Source organism: Stylophora pistillata, chromosome 10, assembly GCF_964205215.1.
Source record: "Stylophora pistillata chromosome 10, jaStyPist1.2, whole genome shotgun sequence".
Classification (NCBI taxonomy): domain Eukaryota; kingdom Metazoa; phylum Cnidaria; class Anthozoa; order Scleractinia; family Pocilloporidae; genus Stylophora; species Stylophora pistillata.
In genome coordinates, this window is record NC_142528.1 from 15,498,586 (window position 1) to 15,525,251 (window position 26,666).

At 38.5% G+C, this 26,666-nt stretch overlaps 4 protein-coding genes and 1 pseudogene across 8 annotated transcripts in view; 4 read left to right on the forward strand and 1 right to left on the reverse strand.

Moving 5' to 3' along the window:
* LOC111333301 (nuclear pore complex protein Nup85) overlaps window positions 1-4,316 on the forward strand; it is a 48,231-nt gene extending 43,915 nt beyond the window's left edge. For 2 of the 4 annotated variants that reach the window (XR_015992636.1, XR_015992637.1), the window contains 2 exons: window positions 3,628-3,845; window positions 3,940-4,316. Coding sequence is in view for 2 of the 4 variants with exons in the window: in XM_022938841.2 (XP_022794576.2) it covers window positions 3,940-4,020 (81 nt within the window). In the remaining 2 variants the exon portion in view is untranslated. The remainder of the gene's footprint in view (window positions 1-3,627; window positions 3,846-3,939) is intronic. The other 2 variants (XM_022938841.2, XM_022938842.2) reach the window with 1 other exon arrangement.
* Window positions 1-26,666, forward strand: part of LOC148721943 (uncharacterized) — a 547,091-nt pseudogene that overhangs the window by 144,111 nt on the left and 376,314 nt on the right. The gene's annotated exons all lie outside the window — the stretch shown is intronic.
* LOC111333298 (uncharacterized) overlaps window positions 1-26,666 on the forward strand; it is a 99,878-nt gene that overhangs the window by 12,798 nt on the left and 60,414 nt on the right. The gene's annotated exons all lie outside the window — the stretch shown is intronic.
* On the forward strand, window positions 10,019-18,411 carry LOC111333300 (axin-1). The gene is made up of 7 exons (XM_022938840.2): window positions 10,019-11,719; window positions 14,461-14,616; window positions 14,891-14,987; window positions 15,236-15,379; window positions 15,725-16,395; window positions 16,776-17,138; window positions 18,043-18,411. The coding sequence occupies exons 1-7, from the start codon at window positions 10,764-10,766 to the stop codon at window positions 18,170-18,172; spliced, it is 2,517 nt and encodes an 838-aa protein (XP_022794575.2). The 5' UTR covers window positions 10,019-10,763; the 3' UTR covers window positions 18,173-18,411.
* Window positions 19,986-25,773, reverse strand: LOC111333316 (uncharacterized). The gene is made up of 6 exons (XM_022938858.2): window positions 25,434-25,773; window positions 24,954-25,064; window positions 23,842-23,988; window positions 23,148-23,255; window positions 22,199-22,370; window positions 19,986-20,939 (listed from the first exon to the last, which is right to left on the reverse strand). The coding sequence occupies exons 1-6, from the start codon at window positions 25,494-25,496 to the stop codon at window positions 20,653-20,655; spliced, it is 888 nt and encodes a 295-aa protein (XP_022794593.2). The 5' UTR covers window positions 25,497-25,773; the 3' UTR covers window positions 19,986-20,652.

Genomic DNA, 26,666 nt, shown 5'->3' on the forward strand with positions numbered 1-26,666 from the left:
GGTTTTGATGGCACGTTCCAGAAGCAGTGATCGGCAGAACTTGCCGCTTGTCTGAGCGGTGCACAGGTCTTTCGGTAGATTTGTCTTCCCTGTTTACATTTCTTGTGTTGTGTTTTGAAACGGACGTCAAGAAGGTTAGTCTGGGCTTATCGTTTCGAAAGGCCAACACTAAAGCTATTAAGGCGATCAAAGGCAGCGGTAAGCGACATGCTATCGAACCATGGCACGTGCTGTCGACTTTTTATAAATAGCAAACATTTTTTTCTCGTCCTGATCTGAAAAGGATCGAAAAGCTGACAGCAACAAATGGTGTCATCTTGAACTGAAACCTGGGTGTGATATTTTCAGAGATCTAAAGTTGACTTGTTTGCGGCTTGTTTATCTTCAAACGTTTTGATGGTTCCGATAAAAGCGGCCTCGGGTGCGCCAGTATCATCCTTCGTGATATGGCGTGCCTTCACTGATCTGTTGATCTGGCTACTCGGTCGGGGTCTGGAAACCACACTGCTTCCTTGGACTGGCAGCCACACGTAACAGAGACGGTTTCAAAAATAAATTTTGATATTGATGGTATGGAGTGTTTCTTTACGCACCGCTGGCTTTTAGCTTATTATAGAGATTTAGAAAAGAGAAGGAAAAAAAAAACGGTGAAATACTTTGCTCTTCTCCCGTGTATCTCAATCTCCTTGTAATGTAAAAGTAAGGCGATCTGTATTTGATGAACTTTTTGCTCTATTGTCTGGAGGCGCAAGCGGATTACAGTTAAGCTTGTAATAGAGTTCTTATTTTTTCTTTGCATGATTTTTTTCTGTCAAGCGGCATTATTTTCCGAGCGTCTCTTTTTTGATTGCTCCATTCCTGTATCGTATGTCCAACATACAACACCACTGTGGTCGGTTGGGTAAACCCCGTGTCTGAAGTCAGAGGAACTTTGTCGGCCGGCTACCAATATGAACGCCAAATTCAATATTTATCTTTCAGATTTATTTTTGGTCACGAATGCTTGGCTAAAAAAAGTTTGCGGTACCTTTATTTTGTATTTTTGACGGTATATCGTGGCATCCCAACCCTTGTTCAAAAATAAATTTACATTATTTTATTTATCATTGATGTTGGTTTCGAGCATCGGCATTTGTTCCAGTTAGGACTTTGTCCTTTTTAAAATAGTACCTCACAGTTGATGATTCATTGAGAAATCATCTCCGGAAAAGTTTTTCCGGAGATGATTTCTCGGTGAATCTTACAACTTTCCATGTACTTTGGGATTGAAAATTTGTAAAGATTCATGAAAGTTAGTGGGCGATTTGCAAAGCTCATTTCAGAAATATTCAGCACTCGCGAATCTTCTATTTTGTGGTCAGGGTTCACGGTGGTTTCATGATCTTGGGTATTTGTCTTGGGAAGCTGCCTCTCCTTTTTCTATGAATCCAACATCCAGATTCATGGCTCAATAAAACGAAAAATGTCTTCACAAAATATTTTAGCATACCATTCGGCCACTCCTTCCTGTTTTATTAGAGCTTAAGCATCACTCTTACGACAGATTCTAAGTGTTTGTGTTTTAAATTTAACATTATTTCCTTTCCTGCGAACACCAGAATTTTTCCCTTTTGTTCAATTTAGTCGGCATTATAGGGGAACTGGGCAAAATGACAGTTTTTTTTTTCCTCACGTGCCATTGCCGTAAGCTTCATGCTCAAATAGTGCCTATGGCGCCTGTTGAAGGGGCTAGAATAAAGTACTTTAGGTGATTCTGTCCATACAATGATAAGGTAAATACAAAACTGACTAAGAGTGTTTTTCTGGCAAAGTTAAGGACGCCTATCAAACAAAGGTGATTTCCTAAAGTCATTTAAGTCAACAAAAATCTGGGCGACTTTTTTAAAATTCACCTAAACGCTTCGTTATGTTTTGTAACGTCCTGTAGTCTGGTGCTTCCATGCTTTCTGTGGAGTTTCCGTGTTTCTTATCTGACCCAACATTTCCAGCCGTTTTTGTCATACTTTGGTCTACTTTGTGGGCAATTAATACTCTGATCTACAGTCCTAGTGATGTATGTTTCGCTACATTGACTTTTACGTACCAAGTACTTGAGACTAAGAGTCGGATCAAAGAGAGAAAGATCAACCATCGGCATTCAATTCTCATGTAGAAGCGAGGAAACGGGAAAAAAAGAAAGAACACAATTCGCCCCCCATCTCTTATTTGGCAGTCAGCCCGTTGGTCTGGTTTATAACAAGTTTTCAACTTGTTTTAAAGCGGCGGTCTTTGTCAGAGTTAGTGTTCGTGCTTCTTGTTAAGAAGGAAATATTGAGAACATATCAATTCTCTGACGTACAAAATCGGATGAAACCATGAAGTATTAGCTCAGTTAAAAAAGAAAAAAAACGATAGAAGTAATATAAAACTAAAATGGTAGTGATTAAGACTGGATGACACGGATTACGATTATGCGGCGACGATCTTGAAAATTGATGGCTAAATTTATAAGATGTGGATATTATGAACTGCATAACTGACCGTGAAAAAAATTTCCTTCGACATATTTCCTGTCGAAATCAGACCCGTGTAAACCCAAAGTCCAACATCGTAAAAATTCGTCATTTTGACATGATTTTTTACAAATTTTAAAGCAATCCTCTTGTCTAATTTCAAACTCTCACGCTAGCTCTGTATTGCTATCAGACAATTTTGTGCACTCCTTTTTGATTAATGTCACTTTGGAGTGTTTTTGAGGTTCAAAACCTTGTTTTGATCTGGTATGCGAAAGGACGTGCGGGAATTTAGCCAAAAATAGATCGATCGCTTGTTCTTTGGACGTGATCTTGGAGTAGCTTAGTCCAGATTTGCGCAGGATTATCGAAAAAAAAATCTCTCGTGTACCGCCGCTCGCATGATAAGTGTTTATTTCTGATTACACTGTGGAAGCCGACCAAATTTGCTTTTTAGAGGGCGTGACCTGCCCTTCACGCTCTTGCAGAGAATGTGTGGAAAGAATGAGCTTTTTTAAAGAGTCACTCCTCCAGGTTTCCTGTTTTTGTCATACTATAGTTTGTTCTGTGATTCAGTTTAAAATGCCAATATCAACTGGGAGCGTATCTTTGTTATGCCGGCTACTTGAACTCATGAACTCAAGCGGTATATTTTTGTCAGTTGCGTCAGAGTTGCAGTGCTTTGCGTGATGTTTTGGAGCGCTGCTTTAATCAGATCTGTGATAGATATTGTAATGTACTCATCGAATTGGTTACAATAACACAATAACAACGTAAAAAAACACACATCGCTGTACATTTGAGATCATTTAACGCAATATTCATTGTGGAATCTTGGTATTGATCAGTTGTTTCAGATCAGCTTTAAAACTGAAAAGCTTTTATTTCCATTTTCGTGTGTTTTAAAGCCATCTTCGTGCTATTGCATAGGGGTAAATAACATCCAAGTTATATCTGAAAGGAATTAAAAATCTGCTCAGTTCGAAAACCGCTCGGATTGGTTAAGTTCTTTCCGCGATCGCTTTTGATTTCTGATTATTCAAAAGCACAGCTGTTTGTCATTTACATAGTTTTCAGTTTTGTACAAGCACGTAAGCCTATCTACTTCATAATATATCTTCTTCCCATTCGAAAGGAAACGGTGACAGCAGAGATGTGTCCCGCTCTTGAAAGAAATTACAGATATGGGCGCTGTGAAATTTTTAATGGTGAATTGTGGGCTAGCCGGGACACTTCAGTCTCAGTGCCTCTCTTTGGAGGAGTGTAGTAGAGTTAGGGCCAGTTTTGAGGGCCAGCCGTCAAACCAGATAGACTTATATTGACTTGCGGAGAGGTGCATCACATCTAGTGCATGTGAGTAATAATACTCTAGGGAAATTCATGTTACTGAGGCTGCTTAACTTTATCAGTATGTCGATATCTGACGTAAAGCAAATTTCCTCCATAGGCTCAAGAAGATGAGGAAAGAGATAGAATCGACTTGATTCGCTTGGCTCTGGCGCGTAACTTGTCCAGAACTATTTTGTGAGCTTTGTATCGATCGATGAGGAGAAGACAAGAAGTACGCGTTTGGAAACAAAATCAAGACAAAATGAGGAGCAGGTTTTTTTGAGAGCACTAGTATGACTGAATTGTCCTTGGTGAATTTCTAAATGGTTAAGCTACACTAAAAATAAAAATTTAAAAAAAAGTGCCATGAACAAGGGAGGAGTTTTGTAATGATAATTTTCACTAACGTGTTAAAATACTATGCATGTTTTGTATGTTGTATATTAATATATATTCTGGCTTTATGAATAAACTGTATGTAGTTTAGATACTTCACATTCTGGGTTTTCTGCTGTCGATTTATCATTGTCTCAGTTCAGAAGCTAATATCGCTGACACCTGATATTAAATAATTTGAAAACGACGTCATTTTCCGCCAATAAACTCATCGTGTTTCCAAGGAAGTCATTCACCTTATAGTTTCTTTTCCGGTTTCCGCAGGAATACCAACAAATGCGTTACACTAAAAAAAAAAACTTGCGTGTGTTGTTGTGCGCCACTCATTTCCTCAAGTCCGCTGCTAAGGAAGAGGATTAGGGAAATAGAGAAGGACATTTTTCCTTTTTCCGAACAACTTCCTGACAGGTTTTCCAGATGCAACCTGGTAAATTTGCCTTCCGAACCAGCTGGAACTTCTGTCAGTGTCAGTAAGTATTATGTGCTCACAGAGAAAACCAACTGAACAGAGTTGGGCAGGAACTAGAAATAATTTCATATCGAATTGATCGTCGATTCTTAAATCAAGGCTTATATTCCAAAATGGAGTTATGGTGAGTTTTTCTAACAAGTTTGACGACGATTCTGTCTTAACTTCGTTTTATAGGAGGGTCAAAGTGATTTATTATTAACTGATGATATTCCTGATATTCTCCCACTTCCCTCTTGAGGCGAAGATCGTTGAAGTTTTAACTAGATTTATTTACGTGTTATTTTTTTTACACGATCATATGCCCGATTAAATTTGTTCGTGCAATAATTCAAATTGTTGAAGGGGTGTCGCAAGTTTACTTCCACACCTAGTTACCATTTTCAGTTCATTGTATGTTCTCGCCTATTTAATGAAGAAGCTCTGTCGCTTTTAAAAGAAATGCCTGCAGTAAAAAAAAAGTTGTTGATGAAGGACAGGTCCAGCAGGAGATTATTTAAAGGGAGACGAAATTTTAACTAGTTGGAAGTGTTAACGCAAATGTTTGCTTCGTCGGTAAAAAAAAAAAAAAAAAAAAAAAAAAAAAAAACCTTTAATTCATTTTCCATCAGTTTTTCTTGACAAGTGTAGGTTTCCAAGTTTTAATTTTTAATTGAGCGTGGAAATTTTTTACCTTTATCGCACTTCTCTGGAAGTGGCTTATGCTCTTTCAATAAGTTCATTAATTTTTAGAGGTGTACAAGTGCTAATATTCAAAACACTTGGTTTTTCAGGGCAACTCATTGTTGCCATATTAAGGAGCGATTCCAGACGAAAACGAAGGTTATTACGCATGTTCAAATTATACGGCACCTATTTACCCCTTAGGCTCGAGCTAATCATTATAATTATGCTTTTTTAAGGATCAGATGGACTCGTATAATAATAATTAGAGGTCTTCTTATCAGCATTTCAAGAGCGGCCGATCGGAAAAGAAAAGCTGCAAATGTAAGGGCTTGTTTCGGGCGAAGGCTGTTTAAACTGTGGCGGCGTGTCAAACGGCACGAAAGCACTTAAAGACTGTCACAAGTTAGCTTTTGTGGCCGCTCATCGTCGCTTAATGAGCTTGTGGCGGTACGACCACTTCTGCAATGAATACAAAATAACATTTACATAGAGACGCTAGCTTATACTCTGACTTTGAAGTCTTTGGCGCCTAAACAGCATGAGCTAGAAGAAGAGAGATTGGAAATTGATTTCTGCCTCATATCCTATACAATCATCTACAGCACCTTTTCTGCGTTTTAATGATGTAAACGTTGGTGTATTTATCTCGTGTTTATGCACGGAGCAACAAAAAGCTAAAAAAATTATCCGATGGTTAAGGGACTGTTCAAAGCAAGTTTTATGAATTAGATAGAAAGTGACGGTATTATCCGCTAATTTAAAAGACTATCTCTCCTTTTCAGCCGTTTCGCAAGGGCTTGTTATTGTTTTAGCATTTCAGATCAATAGACTTTTAGACGCCTTTTTTACAGTTTTAATCTTCTATAAACCGCTATTGTTTGCTTTTTTCCCGTAAACCCTTGTATTGCTTTCTCGCTTAAAAAGTTTCGGAGTTTCTTTTATAGGAAGATCAAGTTCTTAATGTGGTCTCCACAGCCTCCAGTTGGAAATGAATAAACAACTGTTGAAATTGGAGGTAGTTTTTTAAGGCTTAGGGCTGATTTTATCAAAATCATCGCAATTAAAGTGGCAGCCTGCGGCTTAAATGTTTATAATCTTCAATGAGAAATAAAGCTCCCTTCTTTTCGAGGAATTTGGCTAAAAAGAGACGTCAATATTTAAAATTTGCAATTTTTCAGCAGCCATCCCTCTGACAGGGTCTAGACAATTCCCCGATCATGGCAACAGTTTTACTTCATCATAATGCAGCAACTTGAGATCACTTAGCCTCATAAAAGCTATTGATTTTCATGAACCGGCTTGGTCATTAGGCAAAAGGTTGCCGGTATGGACTTAAAAGTCATTTGTTGATAGTGAATGTCAGTCGCGTTCTTTGGCATACACCGTCTATTTTCATCTGTTTATACCCTGACCCTCGGCTACGAACAAAGATTCTCTTGGAAATAAACAGAAATTCTCCAGTTATGCGCTTCCCTGCCAATTCATTTTGAATTTAGCTGTTGACGAATACAGTTTACTGTAAGCAAACTGGAATCTGTATATTTCGTCTTTTTATTTTGCTTTTAAGTGAAGGAATATTTGTTTTACGCAAATGTGCGCTTTGTTGTATGTTTAGTGTTCTTCAAACGCCGACGTTAAGCCGGAGACTGTAGTTCACAAAATTTGCCGTTTCCCCATTCTGCCACCCCTTGAGTTTTAATGGAATATTAAAACATTCTAACCATTTGATAAATTAACCCTCACACTGATTATTTTAATGTTCGGATACCTTTGTAATATTATTCGCCGCAAAAGAAAAATTTACCCGATCAATTTTAGCTGAGTCGGCTTATAGTTGCTGCTGTTAATGTTGAATTTCGAGACTGGCTAAAGATGGCAAACCACAGTTCGAAATGTCGGCGACAATTACAGGGTAAATTTAAATTTTTTTTTTTTTTCAGTTTCTTTATTGATTGATTGATTTTTCCTTCAACCTTTCTTCCTTTTTTTTTTTCACCTTCGTGCTAATGTAGCAAAGAAAGGGAAAGACTTTGTCGAATACGAGAAAAAATAAAAAAATGAAAGAGATAAAGACATTGAAATGCACCGGTAAAAGTTAACCAAATAACTTCGTTTATTTGATTTCCTTAAAGTTTTCATCTGCATTGAATTTTCGTAAATATTTTTTTCTTCCCTTTTAGCATATTTAAAACGTTATGAACATGCATTACTGAGTGGATTTGAAGAACGATTTTTAAGCTTAGTGTGAAATTCTTCTGACAAAAGGAAGTGGTATTTATTTAAATGTGTCTTCTAGACTCAGTTTGGTGACAATTTTTTGCCGTTAAGCGATCAAGAAATTTCTGTATGTTTAGCCTCGGCGTCTTCTTTAAAAACCAGGCCTTGCATTTAAGAAAAGGCAGGAGTTCGTTATTTAAACATTTGTTTAAGTCGCAATAATTTTTGGCCTCAAAAAGTATTACAGTTCACCGTATTGACTTTGTAATAAAGTCCACTTTTACCCAATAGTCAGAGTGCACAATTTGGCTTGGCTCCGATTTCATTTTATTAAATTTCTGAACTATTGAATTTTCCATCTGTTTCGGTGAGAAAGAGTTGAGGCCGTTTTGCCCGCCTTTCTAAATCGTTCTTCTTTGTTGGGCCAGAGCGGCTTGCTTCTGTACTCTGTGTGAACTCATTAGCTTGTGATTAGCCTTTAGAACTTCAGTTTCCCGAAATAAGATGTTTAGGTTTTGAATTGCCTTGGGTGCAACCACTGAAATCGATTACTTCTGGGATGGCTTTCAAAAGTCTACGGATGATCTTTTGTGTCTGATAACTTTTCCAGCGGTAGAGGAAAATACTGAGCTTACGCTAAACGCTCCTATTAAAACGACAGCGTTTTCTTTCGCTAATTAGCCTCACTAAGTCAGAGTCATTTGTCGAAATAGCGAGAACCCAAGCAAGTCCTTTTCCCCCGCACGTTTTGTCTTAGTACCATGTTTAACTTCCGGTTTGAAATAACGCACTTCCGGTTGCAAGGCTTCATTGGTTTTTTTGGAATACTATCCACTTTTTTCCCGATCGTGAAAATTTTGAACTGTATTTTTCATCAGGCAGATAGCCTGCTCTGTTAAAAAGCTATTATAATCGGAAACAGACGAACCTTTGAGACAGTGAAAGTATAAGGACTTGCCGACGCCATAACTACTGTCAGCTTCAATTTTTTTCTATTCACGAAGTAATTGACACTTCGGCAATGAACAGCGGCAAGTTCAAACGCTTCCAAAATAGTCGCTCGTTATAACGTGCAAAAACTTAAGGTGGCTAATTGTGGATTTATAGCTCGAAACTTTTAATTCTTCGGTAACATATGTCTCAGTTGAAGGTCTGACAGGCGCTTCGTGTACCTTTAATGTTTTTTTTCTTCGGTTGGTTTCGAGTGTTTTAGCAATGCGATTCTTCACATCCGCGCCGCCTCGCGAAATTAAATAGTTTGCGTTGGTATCACTACAGACAGGAAAACTAACACATTTACTTTCTGCCGTGAATTCAGTTTCCTTGCCACGAAATCACACTATTTTTAGTGACGCTCGAGTCATTTTATTGTCTGGTGGCTTCTAATTCCACGCTTTCTTCTGCGTGACCCAGGGACGAATTACAATATTTCTCAAGACGTCAGGAAAAATCACTTGGCAGTCAAAAATGCCCAGCATGTTCATCTGAAGGTCGTTATTTTAAGCCGGGTTTCTTTTACAAAATTCCCAAACAAATCCACGAGAGAGTATCATTTGGTGGGGTACATATAAACTAGTCTTTGGGCCTGTTACGATCGCGAAAATGTTTTCTTTTCGTTCCCCTATCGCAGGTACTTCACTGGGTTGAACGTGTTAAAACGTGAGAAACAGGAATGATAAGGGAACATAACTTTTTCTCATCAAAAGAACCGGTCGTACATAAAAGGGAACCGCCAAGGCGCTGCTGTTCCGTGTAATATTAAAATTTTTGTCCCCGCTACTCGAGATAACTTAGGTCACAAAGAGCGGTTTTTAGTTTCTGAAAAGTAAGGCAAGCAAATTTTAAGCAGTGTTTGTCTACCTCTCCGTTATAATCAACTTTTTACTTGTAAATTACTCTTGCAAACACTCTCTAGCAACACAAAAAGGGACCCGAAAGGACAAATAATTACTACTGCCATCTATAAGTTGGTGTCCCTCTCGGTCTTTAACTTAATTTCGGCTAAGCTCGATAAGAAAAGATGCCGCTTTAGCTTACAAGGGCAACCATTGCAGAAAAAAATATTATCCAGTAATTCAGGCAATAATGTGTTAACTGAATTGCATGGGCTCCGACACTTCATCAAATAAAAAAATTTCATTAGCAGATATTTTGAATAAGAATGCCAGAGATTTCAGAAAGCGGCCGGCAGTGTAAGTGGCTGTAGATACTGGACAATATTTACCCAGTTTAGTAGGGTAAGGAGCGACGAAAAGGAACCAAAAGAAATCTAAACTTTGCGTGTAGATGCTCTCCGATGTAGCCATTTTGAAAAGTATGGCATGAATGCTGATTAAAAATTACAAACAAATTTCCCCGCCGACCAAACAATCACCAGAACTCACTTGTCGAATTTGATTGACATTGATATCCTTTTGACTTGCCGCTCTTTGCTTATCCAAGATTGGTAATGAGAGCATTTAATTCATTTTGTGGTTAAGACGATTCACCGCGCTAAATCTTCATTTAGCACGGAACACAATAGCTCCGGGAGAATATGCGGCCCAACCAGTTCCCGAGATGGCCATAAAAGAGCCGCCTTAGAGCCAGATCGGTCCCGACTCGTTGGGTTTTCAGTACCTCTCATTGCAAAGCAATCAGAAAAGATTCAACCAGCTGCGCTTAATTAAACCCATCGTCAACATGTGTGAAGTTGGCATGAAGCACGTGCTATCACCCGGGGCACCAAAGTGCGTTCTCTGATTGGTGCGGTTTCTTACTCCGTTGTGACGTTCTCTCCCGAGGGATTGATCGTTTGTGCGCCGCCTTTTGCTGAGCGGCATCTTTTGAAGTAGTTTTGCAAGCCCACCGCACTTGAAAACACTTAGAAGTAAATGCGGAGCGCTGTAGAGAGCTGCGAAACCATTCTCGCGCTAGAAATCTTTCAAGATCAATACCTTCACGCCAGGATCGTCGATCGTGTGGCCATTTTTCCTTCAGATCTTTTCAGCGATCGGCTGCTAGGGACATTTTGAGCAGTTCATCAGAGCGTCGCGAGTGATATATGTATTTGAATATTTGCTTTGGGGGCTCAGCGCGGCGTACTTTTGATCTCTGCGAGGCATTCTCTTAGAAAGATCCGACGAACGACTGTAAAGCAGGTTGTGCGCTCATCCCGACTGAATGCGGTCTGCAGTCTTCCGCGATTCTTAGCGATGGATTCGGAGCAAATGCTCGCCAGAGACTCTCGAAAGGTTTATTATGGTCTTAAGGAATCACAACAGAAATCTACCACACGTGAAACATTACAGGCGCGATCATCAGCGGCAGACTGCCCCACAACTATGCGTCCCCCTCCAACCGGTGAAGATTCGAACGACAGTGAGCGTTCCAAAGGAAATTTTGTGGCTTCTTTGAAGTCAGATTCGCTCGTTTCTAGTCCTAGAATGACACCCAGAAGGGTTTCCAAAAAGGAATCGATCGCTACGCGAGGTTATTCAGGACTAGAATCAGACGAAGAGAAACTTGCGCCGATGGGTTTTGAACCGGAGGGTAGCGCAGCCTCTACTCCTCAATGCGAGCGATGGCCTTCTACTTTGAACGATATGCTTATCGATTGCCAAGGATTTAAATCATTTTATCAGTTTCTAAAGCAGGAGAATAGCGAAATTCTTCTAGATTTCTGGCGAGCGTCCGAGTCTTTCAAGCGAATGGCACCGATTTCTCATGAAATGCGGACAACCGCCAAAGCGATTTTCCAGAAGTTTATTTTCCCTGGGAGTTGTAATGCTTTGGAAGTCAGCGACACAACGCGAATGAAAATTGCTCAGCATGTTAACGATCAGCCAGTGGATTGTGGACTTTTTGAGGAGGCTATATCCGAAATCTTGGCGAACTTGAAAAATAATCATTATCCGAGGTTTATGAACACAACATTGTATAAGGAGTGCATCCAGAGCGGCGGCGAAAGCTCACAAGGTATCTGTGAACGTTTTACGCATACGGCCAGATTTCATGGTGGATATTTACCGACCCTCCCGGAGGAAAAAGTTTTAGGATTTGATGAGTTTGAGGATGATGGAGACCAATTTGAATTTGAGCAACATCGCAAAAGTGGGAAAGGATTGTCCCATTGTGCAAAGAGATCGGGTTCCGATGAACTCGATGCGCGGTAAGTTAGTCGCTCAATTCCTACCATATGCCGCTTTTTTGTTTGGAGCGTTCTTGCAATTACTTTGTTGGATTTCTACACTTGAAATACCTCATTGAGTTGCCTGACAGCTCTAGTGCATAGTTATCAGCGGCAATTTACATTCAATGTTTTCGGAAGGCGATTGGGCCGTCGTTAAGCAATGTTATTGCAATTTAGTTTTTGTTGTTTTCAAACGATAATCTTACCGACTTTGTAGTTAATGAAAGCGGCCAAGTGGAGGGAATTTATTTTCGGTGCCGCGAGTGAGATTATAGCTCAAATCGTCAAGATGGTTAATAGAATGGGATATTGCATCTCTTGTCAAGCGTTTAGCTTTCGAAAAGGCAAAGTTTATATTAGGACTTTGTCAAGTTCTCGTACAGCGAACATTTCAATCGTAACTGAGTGTTATGCCGCACGCCCGGCTAATTGAACCAATTTTTAATTTCTAAGGAATCTATACATTGTGATCAGAAGTGCTAAGATTTTCATGGCTTGTGAAGCAGTGCTAAGCATTTATTTTTGTCTTGGATTCAGAGTTTGGACTGAAGCAAGTGGCGGTTTCGGTGCCTATTCAAATGTGCCAGTGATATTATTTAAGTTGTTTGACCCCTGATAAAATTAGAAGTCGTCAAATCGACTAGAGTAATTGTCATTCTCTTGAATCGAATCTCATTGTATCTCTTGCGAACTCAATGGTTTGTACGCTCCGGCGGATGACTCGCACTGTTTAAAAAACACAAGTGATTGATCAACAAACTTCGGATTTCCATTCGACAGCATTGTGTTTTGTGTAACAAATGACATTTTCAGTTAAGGCGAGGTTTTTGGATACCCCCTGAAATGATCGCATCAAAATTCTGTTAAATCCATCAAGTGTTCCAGCATGACCAAATCGTTTTCAATTGCAAAATGCGCCACGATTCTTACCTTAGTTTTTGATTATTGTTTTAAATTATTTCTCATTCCGTCCGAGTAAACATGTTACTTGTGTATTCTGTTATTTGGTCAGAAGTACTTGTAATTTTGAGAGGGTGTGAATTCTTGTGCAGCAACTTCCAGGGGTGCCCAGACACTCGAGAAGTGGTATCGGGTTAATGAAATTTGAAGAAGTCTGATTTCGCGGGTTGATTGCAATTTCTCATGAAAGACTTCTGTGTGGTGTCATTTGATTGCTTTTAGTTCTCTTGCTGTTTATGAGATTCCTAATTTATGAATTCCAGCGTGTATCTGAAAGAAAGGTTAATGGGCTTCTCATAAATGCTTTGCAATCAAATGGCAAATTGAGTCTGCACAAACATGCATTAACATTTGTTTTTTAGCTGTCAGTGAATGGTAGAAAAATTCACCAAACTCAACAAATTTGATTTTGTTAATCCTAAAAATTTTTGGCCAGTTCAGAGTTGATCTCATTTTGTGCATGGCACTGAAATAGTTTCATAGGTGGCATTCAGCAGTTTAAAGTTAATGATAAACTGAAGCATAAGTACCTTTGGAGCATATTTTATTGCAATTACTGTTTACAAGGTCTTGTGTTTTTTTAAGTTATACTTTCAAAAAAGTTGTTTCTCTTCTCAAAACTCACTGGAGTGTGACCACAGATCTTAAGAAGGATGTTTTTGTTTCCAAGGGGTCAAGAAGTCCACTGAGTTCTTGATTTGTTCCTCCATTGTTATCCAGTCTTTCTGCATTCTTGAATTTTAGTACTATCGTAAGAGCTGCTCTTAAAAACACTTGCATTTGAATAGGTTTATAGGTTGCTTTTGTTCAAAATCTCAGATAATCGTACTATCTTACCTTCTGACACCTCTCTTATGAAAACCTCCACTAAGCAGCCTTGTTCACTGATCAGGAATTTGTTTGTCGGTCATTGTAAAATGATCAATTTCTCACTAAAGATTACTTTCCACACATCATATTTAACTTTTAATGCCAATTATGCCTTATTTCACATTTGAATATTCAGCTTTTGTACTTCAATTTTATAGTTGTGTGTATAAATTGTACATAGTTTTCTCTTGTTTTGTGACTAGGCAGTATCCCTGATTTATGCAAACTAGCCGAGGGCAAAGAATAGGAACTAGTCCTTGCTTGAAGTCTGACTTTTCCCTTGGTATTTAATTAAAAAATCAGAATGCTGTGTGTTTTGTTCTTTGAAAATGGCAACTTCATGACACTCTTGCTTTGTTATTTTTTGTGGTGATCAAGATGCTTCTGCTTCTTGTTTTTATCACACTGCTGTAAAATGAAAGGAGAGTCTGACAAGATTCTTATGTCTGAAATTGTTTATGCAAAACTGTTCACTGCTTTATAGATGGTCAAACAATGATACATGTAGTTGTGCAAAATTTTGACTTTGCTCTACTTTTCTCAATGTACCCCTGATACCTAAGCTGTCATTGCAAAAGTCCATTTTAATATTTTGACAAGAAAATTTTCAAGTAGATATTGTGGGATTTTGTTCTGATTTCATTTTAATTCTACCCCAATGTCAAGTGTATAAGATACTTTTTTTGAAATCCCACAAGCAAGACAAAGTATTTGAATGCCTACTGGATTAAATCCATAGATTGTGTCTTAAGACAATCACTTAAAGTAAATTTCTTAGATTGCAAGTCATGTTGTACTCAGCTTCTGGTCTTTTTAAGTCTTTGTGACTATCCGTACTTTAGGTTTGTGTCTTTGAATGATTAATTTAATTTACGCTTTGATATCCACAGGTGTTTATTACATGTTCCCATGAATGAATTATTGTCACCATACCACTATCCAACAGTGCCTGTGGGATCCAGAATTGAATCCGAAAATCAGAGTCTATCAAGTGATGCAATGACGGAAGATACTCTCTCAGTGACCACTGACAGTTGTTTGACTGAGTAAGTCAATAAATTTATATATCAACCAAAAACCTTGACACCTTGACATCAGTATTTACATTTTCTATACTCTTCTCCAATCATTTCCACAGTACCAACAAGGAGAATTCATGAACCATTTAAAGCTTCTTAGAACACTGATTATTTCTTTTATTGTCGTGATTTCATGCATGCATGGGCAAAAAATGACAGATTTTCTCCTGGTTTTGAGTTCTTGGACATTTTGCATGTCTAAGTATTATCCTTTTAAGTTCTCATCATTGATTGGTTTCAGTGATACATCATCCAGATGTAGTGGCCGAAGGAAGTGCTCAGCACGCAGTAAGAAATTTGGATATCATGATGGTCTTCCAATGATGCAATTTGTTCCGGTTAGTAATTACATTTTTTATTTCAAGGTGCACATGAAAGTACTTCTTAAATAGTTTTCTGGTGGACTAATACAAATACAGAATTATTTGATTGTGAAAAAGATACTGGTAAATTGTTGAGTTAATGTTCACTCGAGTAAATTCTTTGATTTACACTTAAGTTAACCCTGTAATACAGAGCCTGGGAGGGTTTGCACCGGGTTGAATTATTATAGCAGTGATGGTTAAATCTTATTTTATTTCTTCAGCGTACCCAGAGAATTCCTAAAGAGGCTTGTAACCCAAAACATCCTGAAGAATTTGCCAAAATACTGATTGAAAAACTAGAGAAAGTCAAGCTTCAGCGTGAATTAGATGAAAGGGAAGCTCATAACTTGTCAACTCATTATGAGGTAGGTAGACTGCCACTGTTTTACTTTGATTTTTTATAAAGTCAGTATGAATTTTTACAGAAGGACAGTGTGGATGAACACTAAATGCTTGGGATGGTTCTCTTTAAATTGCTTAATGATTTTTTTTCTCTTTTAAAACTGACTTTAGTATTTACCACACAAAGCTTAACTTTCTCCTCTTTCTCTAAGAGAAGGGGTTCAAAATGTAGCTAATTACCATTTACACAACAACCATAGCAGATTGTGGCACCATGAATAACAAATATCTATGGCCTTATGGCCACTGTCTGTAATGTGTAGAAGCACATTTCTAAGTTGTCTTATTCTACTGTTATATTGATTTAGGCACCAAGAAAGTCCATTCTCCAGCAGGCAATCGACAACACTGAGAACAAGAAAAAACTTTATCTCACTACTATGGCCAAGGAAGCTGTGGCTTCTTTCAAGGAACCTTATTATACTGACACTGCTGTAGCTGGAGTGGAAACAGTTGCTGCTTCCACTACCACAGCACCTGTAGCAGTGAGCACCTGTAATAGTCGGCAAGTTGAACCACAACAAATTCAGCGGACCAAGCAACCCACTGTAGAGAAGAGAGAAGCAGTAATGGAAGCTCGATCAAGTGAGCCAACTGTTAGAGATGGTAATGTATGGGAAGCTCGTCCTCAGCGTAGGGATGATGACATTCCTTTCATGACTGTGAATCATCATCGCATTATACAGTGGATGAAGGAAGGGGAACAAGCTCAGCAGGGTTCAAAAGAGTCCAAGTCTCATCGCCATCATTCTTCCTCTACAAGGAATAGTTCAAGAGGAAAAATGTCAACTGCATCATCCACCAGACAGTCTGAGAAGAATCCATCACTGCATTTACCTGATCAACCCATAGCCTCTGATCCCATGATGCCTCCTCTTCCAGCACCTCATGCATCTTCTGTTTTGGAAGAAACCAGGAGGAGATTAATTAACATGGAGAGTGGAGGGGAGAGACGGAGCAAGTATTATCAAAAGCAGAGGTAATCATGAATTAACACAATGATTTTTACTATATACATGGGTGAATTGTGATGAAACGAGGAGAAAGAAGGTAAAGTCACAGGCTCAGAGGCCATACCATACCAGTAGTATATCTGCTTCTCCTTGGGTTCCCCCTCCTCCTTCCCTACTCCCTTCCCCATCCTTTCTCCTTCCTTCCCCTTCCCTCCCAACTTTTCCCTTCCCACCTTCCCTCGTTTCTCCCCCGTTCCTCCCTCCCATCTTCTCCCTCTTTCCCCCTTTCCCTTGATCATTTTTGGTGGTGCATCTATCTTGTGAGTCAAGCATAGTGTGTAGAGATCTCATTTACCTTCTGTTCATATTGAACATGAGTCATTTTTCATTTTTTTTTTTTTTTTAGGTCTCAAGCAGGACCAGATTTTGAAACCACATCCTGCAGAGAAAAAACAAGTGCTTCATCATGCTGTTCTACAAAAGACTACTCTAGCTATGGGCAGGGTTCAAGTATACCACATGAAAGGCATTGCAAGGCTGCATCATCTGTGACTGGGATATCATCTGTGTCACATGCTGATTCTATAAGTACTTGTAAGGACAGTGGATTTTGTGGATCAGTATCAAAAAAGAAGGACAAACGTGGTTCATTGACAATCACATACTGGTTATGGAGAGAACCTATTCCTTATCGAACTTCACTTCCTGTAAAATGTGTAACACTTGGACAATTTAAAGATTTGTTACCACCAAGGAAAGGAAGTTACAGGTAAGGTGAATCTCTCATTAGCTCATGTTGTGTAACCCTCCCGCTCCAGAATCACCGAAACTGAACTTCTCCTTTCAATATCATTAAATTTTTAATCAAAAAAGTAAGGAGAGGTGAGAAAAATATCAATTAGGGGAATACTCTTTGATTAAACACAAAATTCTCAGATTTAAAATTATGTGAAATGTCTAGCTCAGTTTGGAGAATCACTATAACCTTGGGTGGGTTGAAAGTTATATGTCTTCCCATCTCCTGTAAATTGTTTGAAATAAAAGTAAATTGGCCACAAAGAAAACTGGGAGTTTGACACAGACTGGTTTCATATGCAATCTACAAAACACAGAACTCATTCTTCTATTATCAGAATGAAAATAGAAGAATGAGTTTTTGAAAAAAAGTGGTGAACAAACAAGAAGTTAGGTCTTTGAAACACAAGCAGCAAATTTGTAATTAATTCTATGATTGGCAGTATAATGAAGATTACCTCAGTTACACTCATTTTACTAGTTAAACTGATCACTTTGACATGTACTTAAGCAAATCAAATTTTGACATGGTGTGCTTAAATGCCATTAGTGCTTGAGAGAACTTGCTCAGATTTCCTGTAGAGAGCAAGTGAATTTTCAAAATCTGAAAAATTGAAATAAAAGGTGTTTAGTTTCTGGAAGGATGCAGCATTTTGTCCACCAGGCCCAATTACTTGGGAAACCTGTGGTTTTGTTATGGACCAATGTGTTATTTGGGTTCCCTTGATGTGGTGTGCCAGGTCAAATGTGTTGCTTCTTTTTGAGAAAGTGAACATGTGATCCCGTCAGCCTCTGAATGTATCTTAAATAATGAAAGAAAGATCTTAACTCAAGATGTTCTTATTAAACTGACTTAGATTACCTTTTCCTCTCTGCAGATTCTATTTTAAAAGTATGACTGGAGACAAAGAATGTCTTGTCGTTTGGGAAGAAGTTAAAGATGACAGCACTGTTTTGCCTACATATGATGGACAAGTTGTGGGCAAAGTAGAGCGAGTGGATTCTTAAATTCTCAAAAATTCTTACCATTTTTAACAAAGAAATTGTACTTTTAATACTGAATGTTTTATATTCAGAAATGATTTTTAAATATTATAAAAGAATACTGGGCCTAGTTGACCCCCTTGGAGTGCCAGAGAATTGGCTTTTCGTTTGTACATAGACGTATAATATATTTGTAAATTCTATGTTAATGTTGTATAATTTTATGGTTACCGAGATTAAAATATTATTTCTATAAAAAAGAAGTTGGCTCGTTTATATCGTTCATTTGCTAAGTTGTTATTCAGGGAAGAATTGAGAGAATCGAGAACCCATGTCATGGGATTGTTGTTGTTTGTCTGCTTTCATTCATTATTGACGTGGAAGAAGGAAAGAAAGTAGACTAAGATGTGTAGGGTTTTTACTCCTTCGACCGCCAAGGGTAATAAGTACTTCTGATTTACACTGGTGGTCATATTAAGAGTCGAAATATATCAACTAGGGAATATAAATAACATATAACACCAGGTTTTCAAAAGTAATAAAAAACTACTTTATCCACGTGGGAATTATATTTGAGGATTTTGAGAGCTAATTGGTCAATGGTATATGATGGTGACACCACATTGGAACGATGCTCCTTTTATTCCCTAAGAAGTCACTTGATTCTACGAAAGAGGACTGAGCTTCAGTTTTAAGGTGGCTCAACTTGGCTGCATTCTCTTTAAGTATGCCAAACTATAGCACCCTTTATGTCTTCAATGAACTGGAAACAAAGAAAGCCTCGGTTGTCTTTTTAATTTCCAGAGTTCCCATAGCATTAACACATCCACTTAGGTACGCACTTATTTCACTTTTTTGTGCCTTGGACCCAAAAGGCATCTAACAGCCCCCAATTTTTATCACTGATTAGATTTCTGCTAAGTTCGAGTACGTTGTGCTTCAGGTGGAAGGCAACCTTAAATTATCGCCTAATTCTAATTCCCGAATGAACTAATTCGACCCCACGCTCCCTCCTCACACACTTATAAACATCAGGCTCTCGCGGTGTGAATGTCTTTGCCCAGGAAATCACGGCCAATGAAAATCTGATCGGTTTTCCGAGTATTTGCCACCTGGTTATTGGGAGTTACTTGCCGTCGGGCTTCCTTCTTCCTATTACTTACCTCTACTTGCGACAGTCTTTGAGTGATGGAATGCTCTGAGTCCAATAGTTCCTGAATGCCACTTCGAAAAAACACCCTACATTTCTTTGAAATTTAATGAAGGTATTTCTGTGCATCCGCGCATGGGAGGCGAATTTGCATTAATCATCACCGTTTTTTGTCATCGCTTTGGCTTTTAAACGCACACCATATGGGTGTTTGATGAACCTGCCACCTCCCTCTAGTGATGCCTCGCAGGTTGCCAGGGCTCCCACTTCTTTTCGATTCTCTTCTCACCCCTGTCCAAATCTTTACTTTATCTGAAATGTCTGAAAGTTTGGGCTTTTGGTAATGATTTGTTATGGGTAAGTTCTCGATTATAGTTAGAGCGGAGAGGAAGCACGAAAACACTCAATTCAGTAATGGACTACCTCGGGTAATAGGATATCTCTCAATTTTATTTAACAGCCCTACTGCGAACACAAAATTATCTTCTTTCTGGTTTGAAAAGGACAATTATTTGCATTAAAGTTATTCCTCATGTTCAAAATCTTTTTTACGCACCCGCAATTATGGTAAACTTGAAAAACAACAACAACAACAAAAAACAGTGAAGAAAACGAATTCCGAGATCATTCTGATATTTCACCCGAGCAGAGGATCAAGAAACAATAAAATTACCACTATGACTCCGGTGCATATTACTTTCTTTATTTCCCGATGATTACTGTCACGCTAGGTACGTTGTTTGGCGGGAAACTCACATGGAAGAGTAGGACTGGCGCATAGCGCGCGAAATAAATACAATATGGCGACCTACAAAACAGTTAAGAAATGCACGTCTTTTTACGCAACTGCATAACTGAAGAAGTTTGGCAGCGCAAACACCATTTAACAAATGGTAAACACTACAGCGTACACTTTTGAGTTATGGATGCACGCGGGAGGTTGCTAAGCACGAGAGAAGCGTAAGAGTCGCGCGAGGCGATAGCCGAGAGCTACTCTAGCTCCTTGAGTGCTTAGCAAACCTCCCAAGTGGTGTTTACCATTTGTTTTACAACACAACATTGATACATTGTAGCAGAAGAGTACCCTTTTATGTAACATTCAAATCTTGCAACCAGAAAAACAAGGGCGCGGAAACTAGTCTTTGCATTGGCTCACGTCAGCAGCGTACACCCATGGGCAAATGTTGCACACTGAATTGACCGATCAGAGAGCACGATTCACTCTGATTATGATATAAATATACTTAAGTGAATAACACTTAAAAAATTTAAATAACCATCTCATTTTTACAATCTAAGTTTCTATTTTACGGTACGGCGTCTTACACTACTATCATCGCTGTTATTACAATCTTTATCGGGCAGTGATGTTATCGGTATGATGAGAAGTGTCCTGTTTACACTGGTATTTCAAACAATACACTTCTTGTCCGAAGTGAAGGTAAACGCACCCCCACGAAAAGCAACGCACAGTCTGAAAGCATGTACGGGAATGTACTTTGCTTACTTTTCTCCAGCATCCCTGGAGGTCGCTACACCAGCTGATGTCCCCGTCAGTCACGATGCTTTTTCCACCAGGGCATAAAACGGAGGCAGCAATGGGAGGAAATTCCGAACTTCGACGAGTGCGATGTTTCGTTCCTGTTGAAAAGATGAAAAGCAATAATGTAGGAAAACGTATATGAGCACGATCCTTCGCAGTAAAGCACTATTTGAGCAATAGTGAAAATCAGACCTGAAAAAAATTTCAGGCCTGTACGGGATTCGAACCACTGACCTCTGCGATACTAGTGCAGCGCTCTACCAATTGAGCTAACAAGCCAACTGGGAGCAGGCCATCAAATTAATTCGACATAAACCCGTAGATGATAAATCAAACAACAACAAACATATGAAACAGGCCTGAAATTTTTTTCAGGTCTGATTTTCACTATTGCTCAAATAGTGCTTTACTGCGAAGGATCGTGCTCATATACGTCTCATAACCGCAGTTCACACATATGTTTCATATGTTTGTTGTTGTTTGATTTATCATCTACGGGTTTATGTCGAATTAATTTGATGGCCTGCTCCCAGTTGGCTTTTTAGCTCAATTGGTAGAGCGCTGCACTAGTATCGCAGAGGTCAGTGGTTCGAATCCCGTACAGGCCTGAAATTTTTTTTCAGGTCTGATTTTCACTATTCCTCAAATAGTGCTTTACTGCGAAGGATCGTGCTCATATACGTCTCATAACCGCAGTTCACACATATGTTTCATATGTTTGTTGTTGAATGTAGGAAAAGTTTGTTTACATCATCATTAGTTGAGAAGCATTTTATATCAGACTGGTTTTTTCTGAATTTTTTTATGATGGGTTGCTAAAAAGTCATTTCTGGCTAGCTCTCCGTCTTTGATATTCTTGCTACGGAAAAATTTTCCATAAAACAGTTTCGAATAATAAAATTTTGGAGGTCGCCCGTAGCAGACTTTCATTCTTCCAGACATAGGTAAAAAGGACACCATCGGTTCTTTAGTTTGGCCATGAAAAACCACTTTTTAGCTCAGTGTTGTGATTAAAGATATCTATGTGTTTTGATTTCACTTTTATATGCACTTTAATCGTATATGTTTTGCGATAATGTTGATACTTTGTACTATTCTTAGTTATTTTATAGAGATATCTATGTGTTTTGAATTAATTGTTATATATATTTTTAAGTGTAGATGATAAATGTTTGCGACTGATATTCATACTTGATACTTTCCTCAGTTATTTAACTTACTCGGTAGATGTTAATCACAGAGGGCCACTAGTTTATCAATCATACTGTCATGTGTTACCCTCTCTAAATAAAGTTGTTACTGTCGAAATGTTTGTTCAGCCGAAGTCCCATATGTGACTTAATAATGCTTATCTCACCTTTTGTATCAATCGTTGTAGAAGTCTCTGAGTCGTCCAAGAATTTGACTTGGTATATGGGGTATTCTGGACAAAAGTTTGCCAACTCCTCGGTCAGCACAGAGCGATCGGTAATCTCACTGTCTACTGTCCATTTACTATCAATAGTTTTCGTCCTGTCGTTGGTCATTCCCTGCAATGAGAAGAGATGTTTAGAAGATTTACAGAGTTGCGAACCCTTCTATCACGTGAAGGCCATTTTGGTGCTCCACTTTCCGTCCGTATGTTTACCCCGTTCTACAGCGGCATACTGCCGCATATTTTACGCGTTCTGTAACCCTAAAATGGTAAAATGGCATATATTTTGGCGTCATAAAAGACACTTGGATGCAGTGGATTCCGGTCCTTGCGTTGCTAGCCAGTACAGTCGAACCTCTATCAAGCGGCACTGTATTCATGATCGGTAAGCCTGTATTGAGCGGTCGGTTGTCAAAGTCCCAAAATTTGTTTCCCCTGACAACTTTAATTTTCATTTCTATTAAGCGAACACCTCTATTTAGCGGTGAGTGCCACCACCTGCTTTTATTTTCTTCCATATGTGTTGAACGGTCACTAAAAGTGCAACCACTCAAATTAAACTAAATATTATCCTTCAAGCAAAATTTTATAAATCTTTATATCCTGAGATCAATGTTAGTAGTATTTATGAGCCATTTTTTGTACATCGAGTAGTCAATTGTGACATAAAATGGCGTTTTTTATGTTTTTTTTTTTTTTTTACAATACCGCTTTTCTATGGAAACTGTATTTAGCAGTCATTCTCCGTGGGTGACCGCTCAAAACAGATCTGACGATATATATTTTTTCCAAATTTTTTCCTTTTAATGATAAATAGACGATAGTGCTCGATCTACTCTCGGAAATGCAATATAAAGTTAATGACTTTATTCAGAAGGGAACATCTCCTCACCTTGGTCCGATCAAGATCACTTTCGAGTTTTGTTGGTGACGGCACCTCTGCTGACAGTGGCATATAGTAACAGATCTTTTTACCAGGTAACATCAACATGCTCATATTCTGTTTTAACCAGAAAAGATATATTGTTGTAGGAACTTAAATGCCGTTCAGTCCTTTGTCTCTAAGTTACACTGAAGTATAAATCGTAAGGCAGAGTGGAGAGGAAGTGATCATTTTTAATTGCTCTTTTTAAGGCAGGAGGAATGACTAGATAGTGATGACTTAATCGTAAGAGTTAGCTCATAATCAACGGAGAAGTATGCTCTATAATACGTACGTACTGATTGACTAAGTGGAGGCGGAGTACAGGAAAATGATAATAATAATATTTGGCTCAAGGTTCTTCTTCTTTTCTTCTTTCAACTCGCATCCGCGAGGCCGTACGTCTTTTCCTGGACCTGCTCACGTTTTTGGAAAATGCGCACACGGGGCCGAACGAATCATGTGATGGAAGAAATGCCTTCAGGGGTGTGAATTCTTTCAATTTTCAGCCCCCATGAAAAGTTATGTACTGCTATAAGATTGTTTTAATGCAGCTTTTCTCTTAGCAGGTTCTCCAAGTTTGACAAGGGATTGGATGAAACCTCATATATTTACACAGAATCAATGCACCTTTAAAAGTCACGTTAATCTTTGACAGACTTACTGTTTTGAAGTCGTACAAAATATTGCTTTGGTCCACATTGTTATGAGCAGGAACTTTGAACAGTTCAGTTTGCTTCTCCGTGTCCACCTCGATTGTCTCGTCGTACTGTGCCTCAGATTCGCTTATATGAACTGTGTAATCTACAACCTATGGTACCGTAAATATACAAACAATTTCCTTGTTTATAGTTCAGTTTTTAAAATTGCATAATATTGGCCGTACAGTTTGCAACGTCAGTATGCATTGCATGCCTGTGCATTAGACCCGCTTCACCTCCAAAATCAGAGAAAAGAAGTTATTACTGAGTTACTGAGATCGGTACAGTGCTGTATATACGCTTTAACGAAGTGTGCAGCCTAACAAAAATCTTACAAGTTGCACTTGTTATCTTTCTTTGAAAAGGAAATATCTATTTGAGTCAGGACTAACACCTTAAAGTTGCATAGTTGCGGTTGAGAATTAAATTTAGAATTACCGGAACCCTATGAAAACAGGAAGTATAATGCAAAGTGACTTTACGGACAGAGATTTATATTTCTTATGAAAAATACATGAAAGTTTGCAATGAGTTAAATGTTACAGTTGGCGTTTAAATAAGGGCAGTTTAGAACTGAACCGCAACTTTCAAAGACGAAATAAACGTCCTCTTCGAATCATTAGAAGCCGCCTCTTGATTCAGATCATTTAACAAGGACCCTGGAGGCTAATTTGAGCACTGATTGGGTGTTTTATTATACAAATTCACCAGTTGGTTTGTGCACAAGTGACTGAGCTGGTTGCAATGCAAATAAGCAAGGATTCTTCAATATAACTCCGTTTGAGTGGGGAAGAAATTGTACCTCAGTTTACGGGAAATAAAATAATTTTGTAATCGTCGAAACCTCTGCTTGCTAAAAGGAGGTCATATATAATAGAAAGACTGAAAAAGTAACAGGCATGGAAGCTCTTCATCGCATATGCGAAGCAATCTCGCCAGACCACGAGGGCCATGACTTCACCAGTTTAATTACTGTCAAATTTTATCCTCCTTAGATAAAAAGTCAACTACTACTGCTACCACTACTGCTAGACCTTCTGTCACCATCTGTTCGACCCAGAGGAAGATAATTTACCTTCTTAGAAGGAGACGGTGTAAGACTAACAGGACTCGCAGATGTCATGTTTGCGGTGGCAACAAGCAGCAAAAAAACAACTGCCAAATTTCTGCTAGCCAGGATTGGTTGCTACAACGAAAGTAAAAACAAAATAAATGATACATGAACAAATTTCTCTTAACCAGAGGGAAACACGAAAAGAATTAAGATTTATTCATAATAGCTCTGATTGTCAGTTTAATAAGACGCTTTATAAATTGCCTGAAAATCTTACTGTGCTTGTACTGAAAACCTAAAATCGAGAAACCAACGTGGGATATACTTTTTACGCGATGTGTCGATCCCTTTCAAAACAATATGCACAAAAATTTATTTCAATATGCAATTTGCAAACCTGAACCTATATCTTGAGCAGGTCAAACTAGGAAAAGATTTCTGAAAACTCTTTTGATATATTTCTGCAGTAAGAAGGTGGAGCGGCACTTTTTGCATACTTACACCAAACATGATTCCTCTATGTTCCATTTTGTTCCGTTTTTGACGTGTCTCTCCTAATGTCATTCGTCCGTTTTAAACTGGAGTTAATGTGCACTGGAGCTAGGCTAGGCGTTGCTCCTTTTTATACTGTTCTCAGTGCTATGCAAATGCATTGTTTATAGATTTCGCCGTTTCAGCGAGAGTTACACTTCATTCTTTGTGGTTATTTCTAACTTTCTTGGAACTCCTGATCTTCAACAAGCATGGGCACAAGGGTGCCAGTAATAATTAGCGAAGTGAGCCATTTGTTGCATTTGACGTATGAGTATCTTTAGTCGTTAAAGTTATAAATACTGAGTTGTTATAACGGCTATTGCCAATAACAATGAATAACAATGTATTTGTATATATGTTCTATCGTAAGACTTGTTGCCTTGCCAGGATTTCTGACATCAGCTAGGTTGTTTATTTAATGTCTAAGTCGCTTCAGCTTCAGCAAAATCGTACCTTCTCCGGTTGCGCTTAATTGTCCATATGGAAATTGATTATTTATTTTCGCATCTGTATTTTTAACTCGTACCTCTTGAAACTATTTTTAGCCCTTTTCAGTTTTCACAGTTGGCCGGATCTTACGCTCAAACCTATTCTTTTTATAATGCGTTTCTTTAATCCCTCTTGTTTTTAAAAAATCTACCGATTAACAATCAACAACGGAGACTGTCTGCAATGCCAGCACTGCACATTGAATGCACTGCAACCGTTTGCAATACTAACACACTGCATACTAGCAGGAGGTCTTTGCTCAATTTCCGTGTTTTAATGTTGTCACACTAATTGCTTTGTGTTGTTATAGACATGTATCGTGTCTCGTAGTCAGTTGGTACTATCCAGGTGCCGCGTGGCGTTTGACACTGCATTGTTAAACATGTAATTCTAACTTAACCGTGTTAATTCTTACATAGCACCAAAAATCCGTTGAAATAACAGTTTTATTTTAATGCCTCTACTCAGCTGAACGTGTGGAGACTGATGGTATTTTTCTATCAGTTTGAAATGTTGCTGAATTTTCATGATGCAGCTTTCAAATTATGATAATTTTCGTTCACTTCCTGAAAGACTATAGTGTGTGTATTTTTGTACCAATGGTTTTATGCTAAGTGAACGCATATCCGGCTCCATGCGATTTTCATGATTCACTAACATATCAAGTGCCCTAGTCGATTTCTCACTATTCCCAACATTTGATCTATGGGA

Bases quoted from the DNA above. Each gene is read 5' to 3' on its own strand.
- LOC111333300 (XM_022938840.2), top strand. From the start codon at position 10,764: ATGGATTCGGAGCAAATGCTCGCCAGAGACTCTCGAAAGGTTTATTAT. The intron at 16,396-16,775 runs GTAATCATGAAT...TTTTTTTTTTAG, and splicing joins AAGTATTATCAAAAGCAGAG to GTCTCAAGCAGGACCAGATT. The intron at 17,139-18,042 runs GTAAGGTGAATC...TCCTCTCTGCAG, and splicing joins CCAAGGAAAGGAAGTTACAG to ATTCTATTTTAAAAGTATGA.
- LOC111333316 (XM_022938858.2), bottom strand. From the start codon at position 25,496: ATGACATTAGGAGAGACACGTCAAAAACGGAACAAAATGGAACATAGA. The intron at 25,065-25,433 runs GTAAGTATGCAA...CTTTCGTTGTAG, and splicing joins ATAGAGGAATCATGTTTGGT to CAACCAATCCTGGCTAGCAG. The intron at 23,989-24,953 runs GTAAATTATCTT...ACGGTACCATAG, and splicing joins CACCGTCTCCTTCTAAGAAG to GTTGTAGATTACACAGTTCA.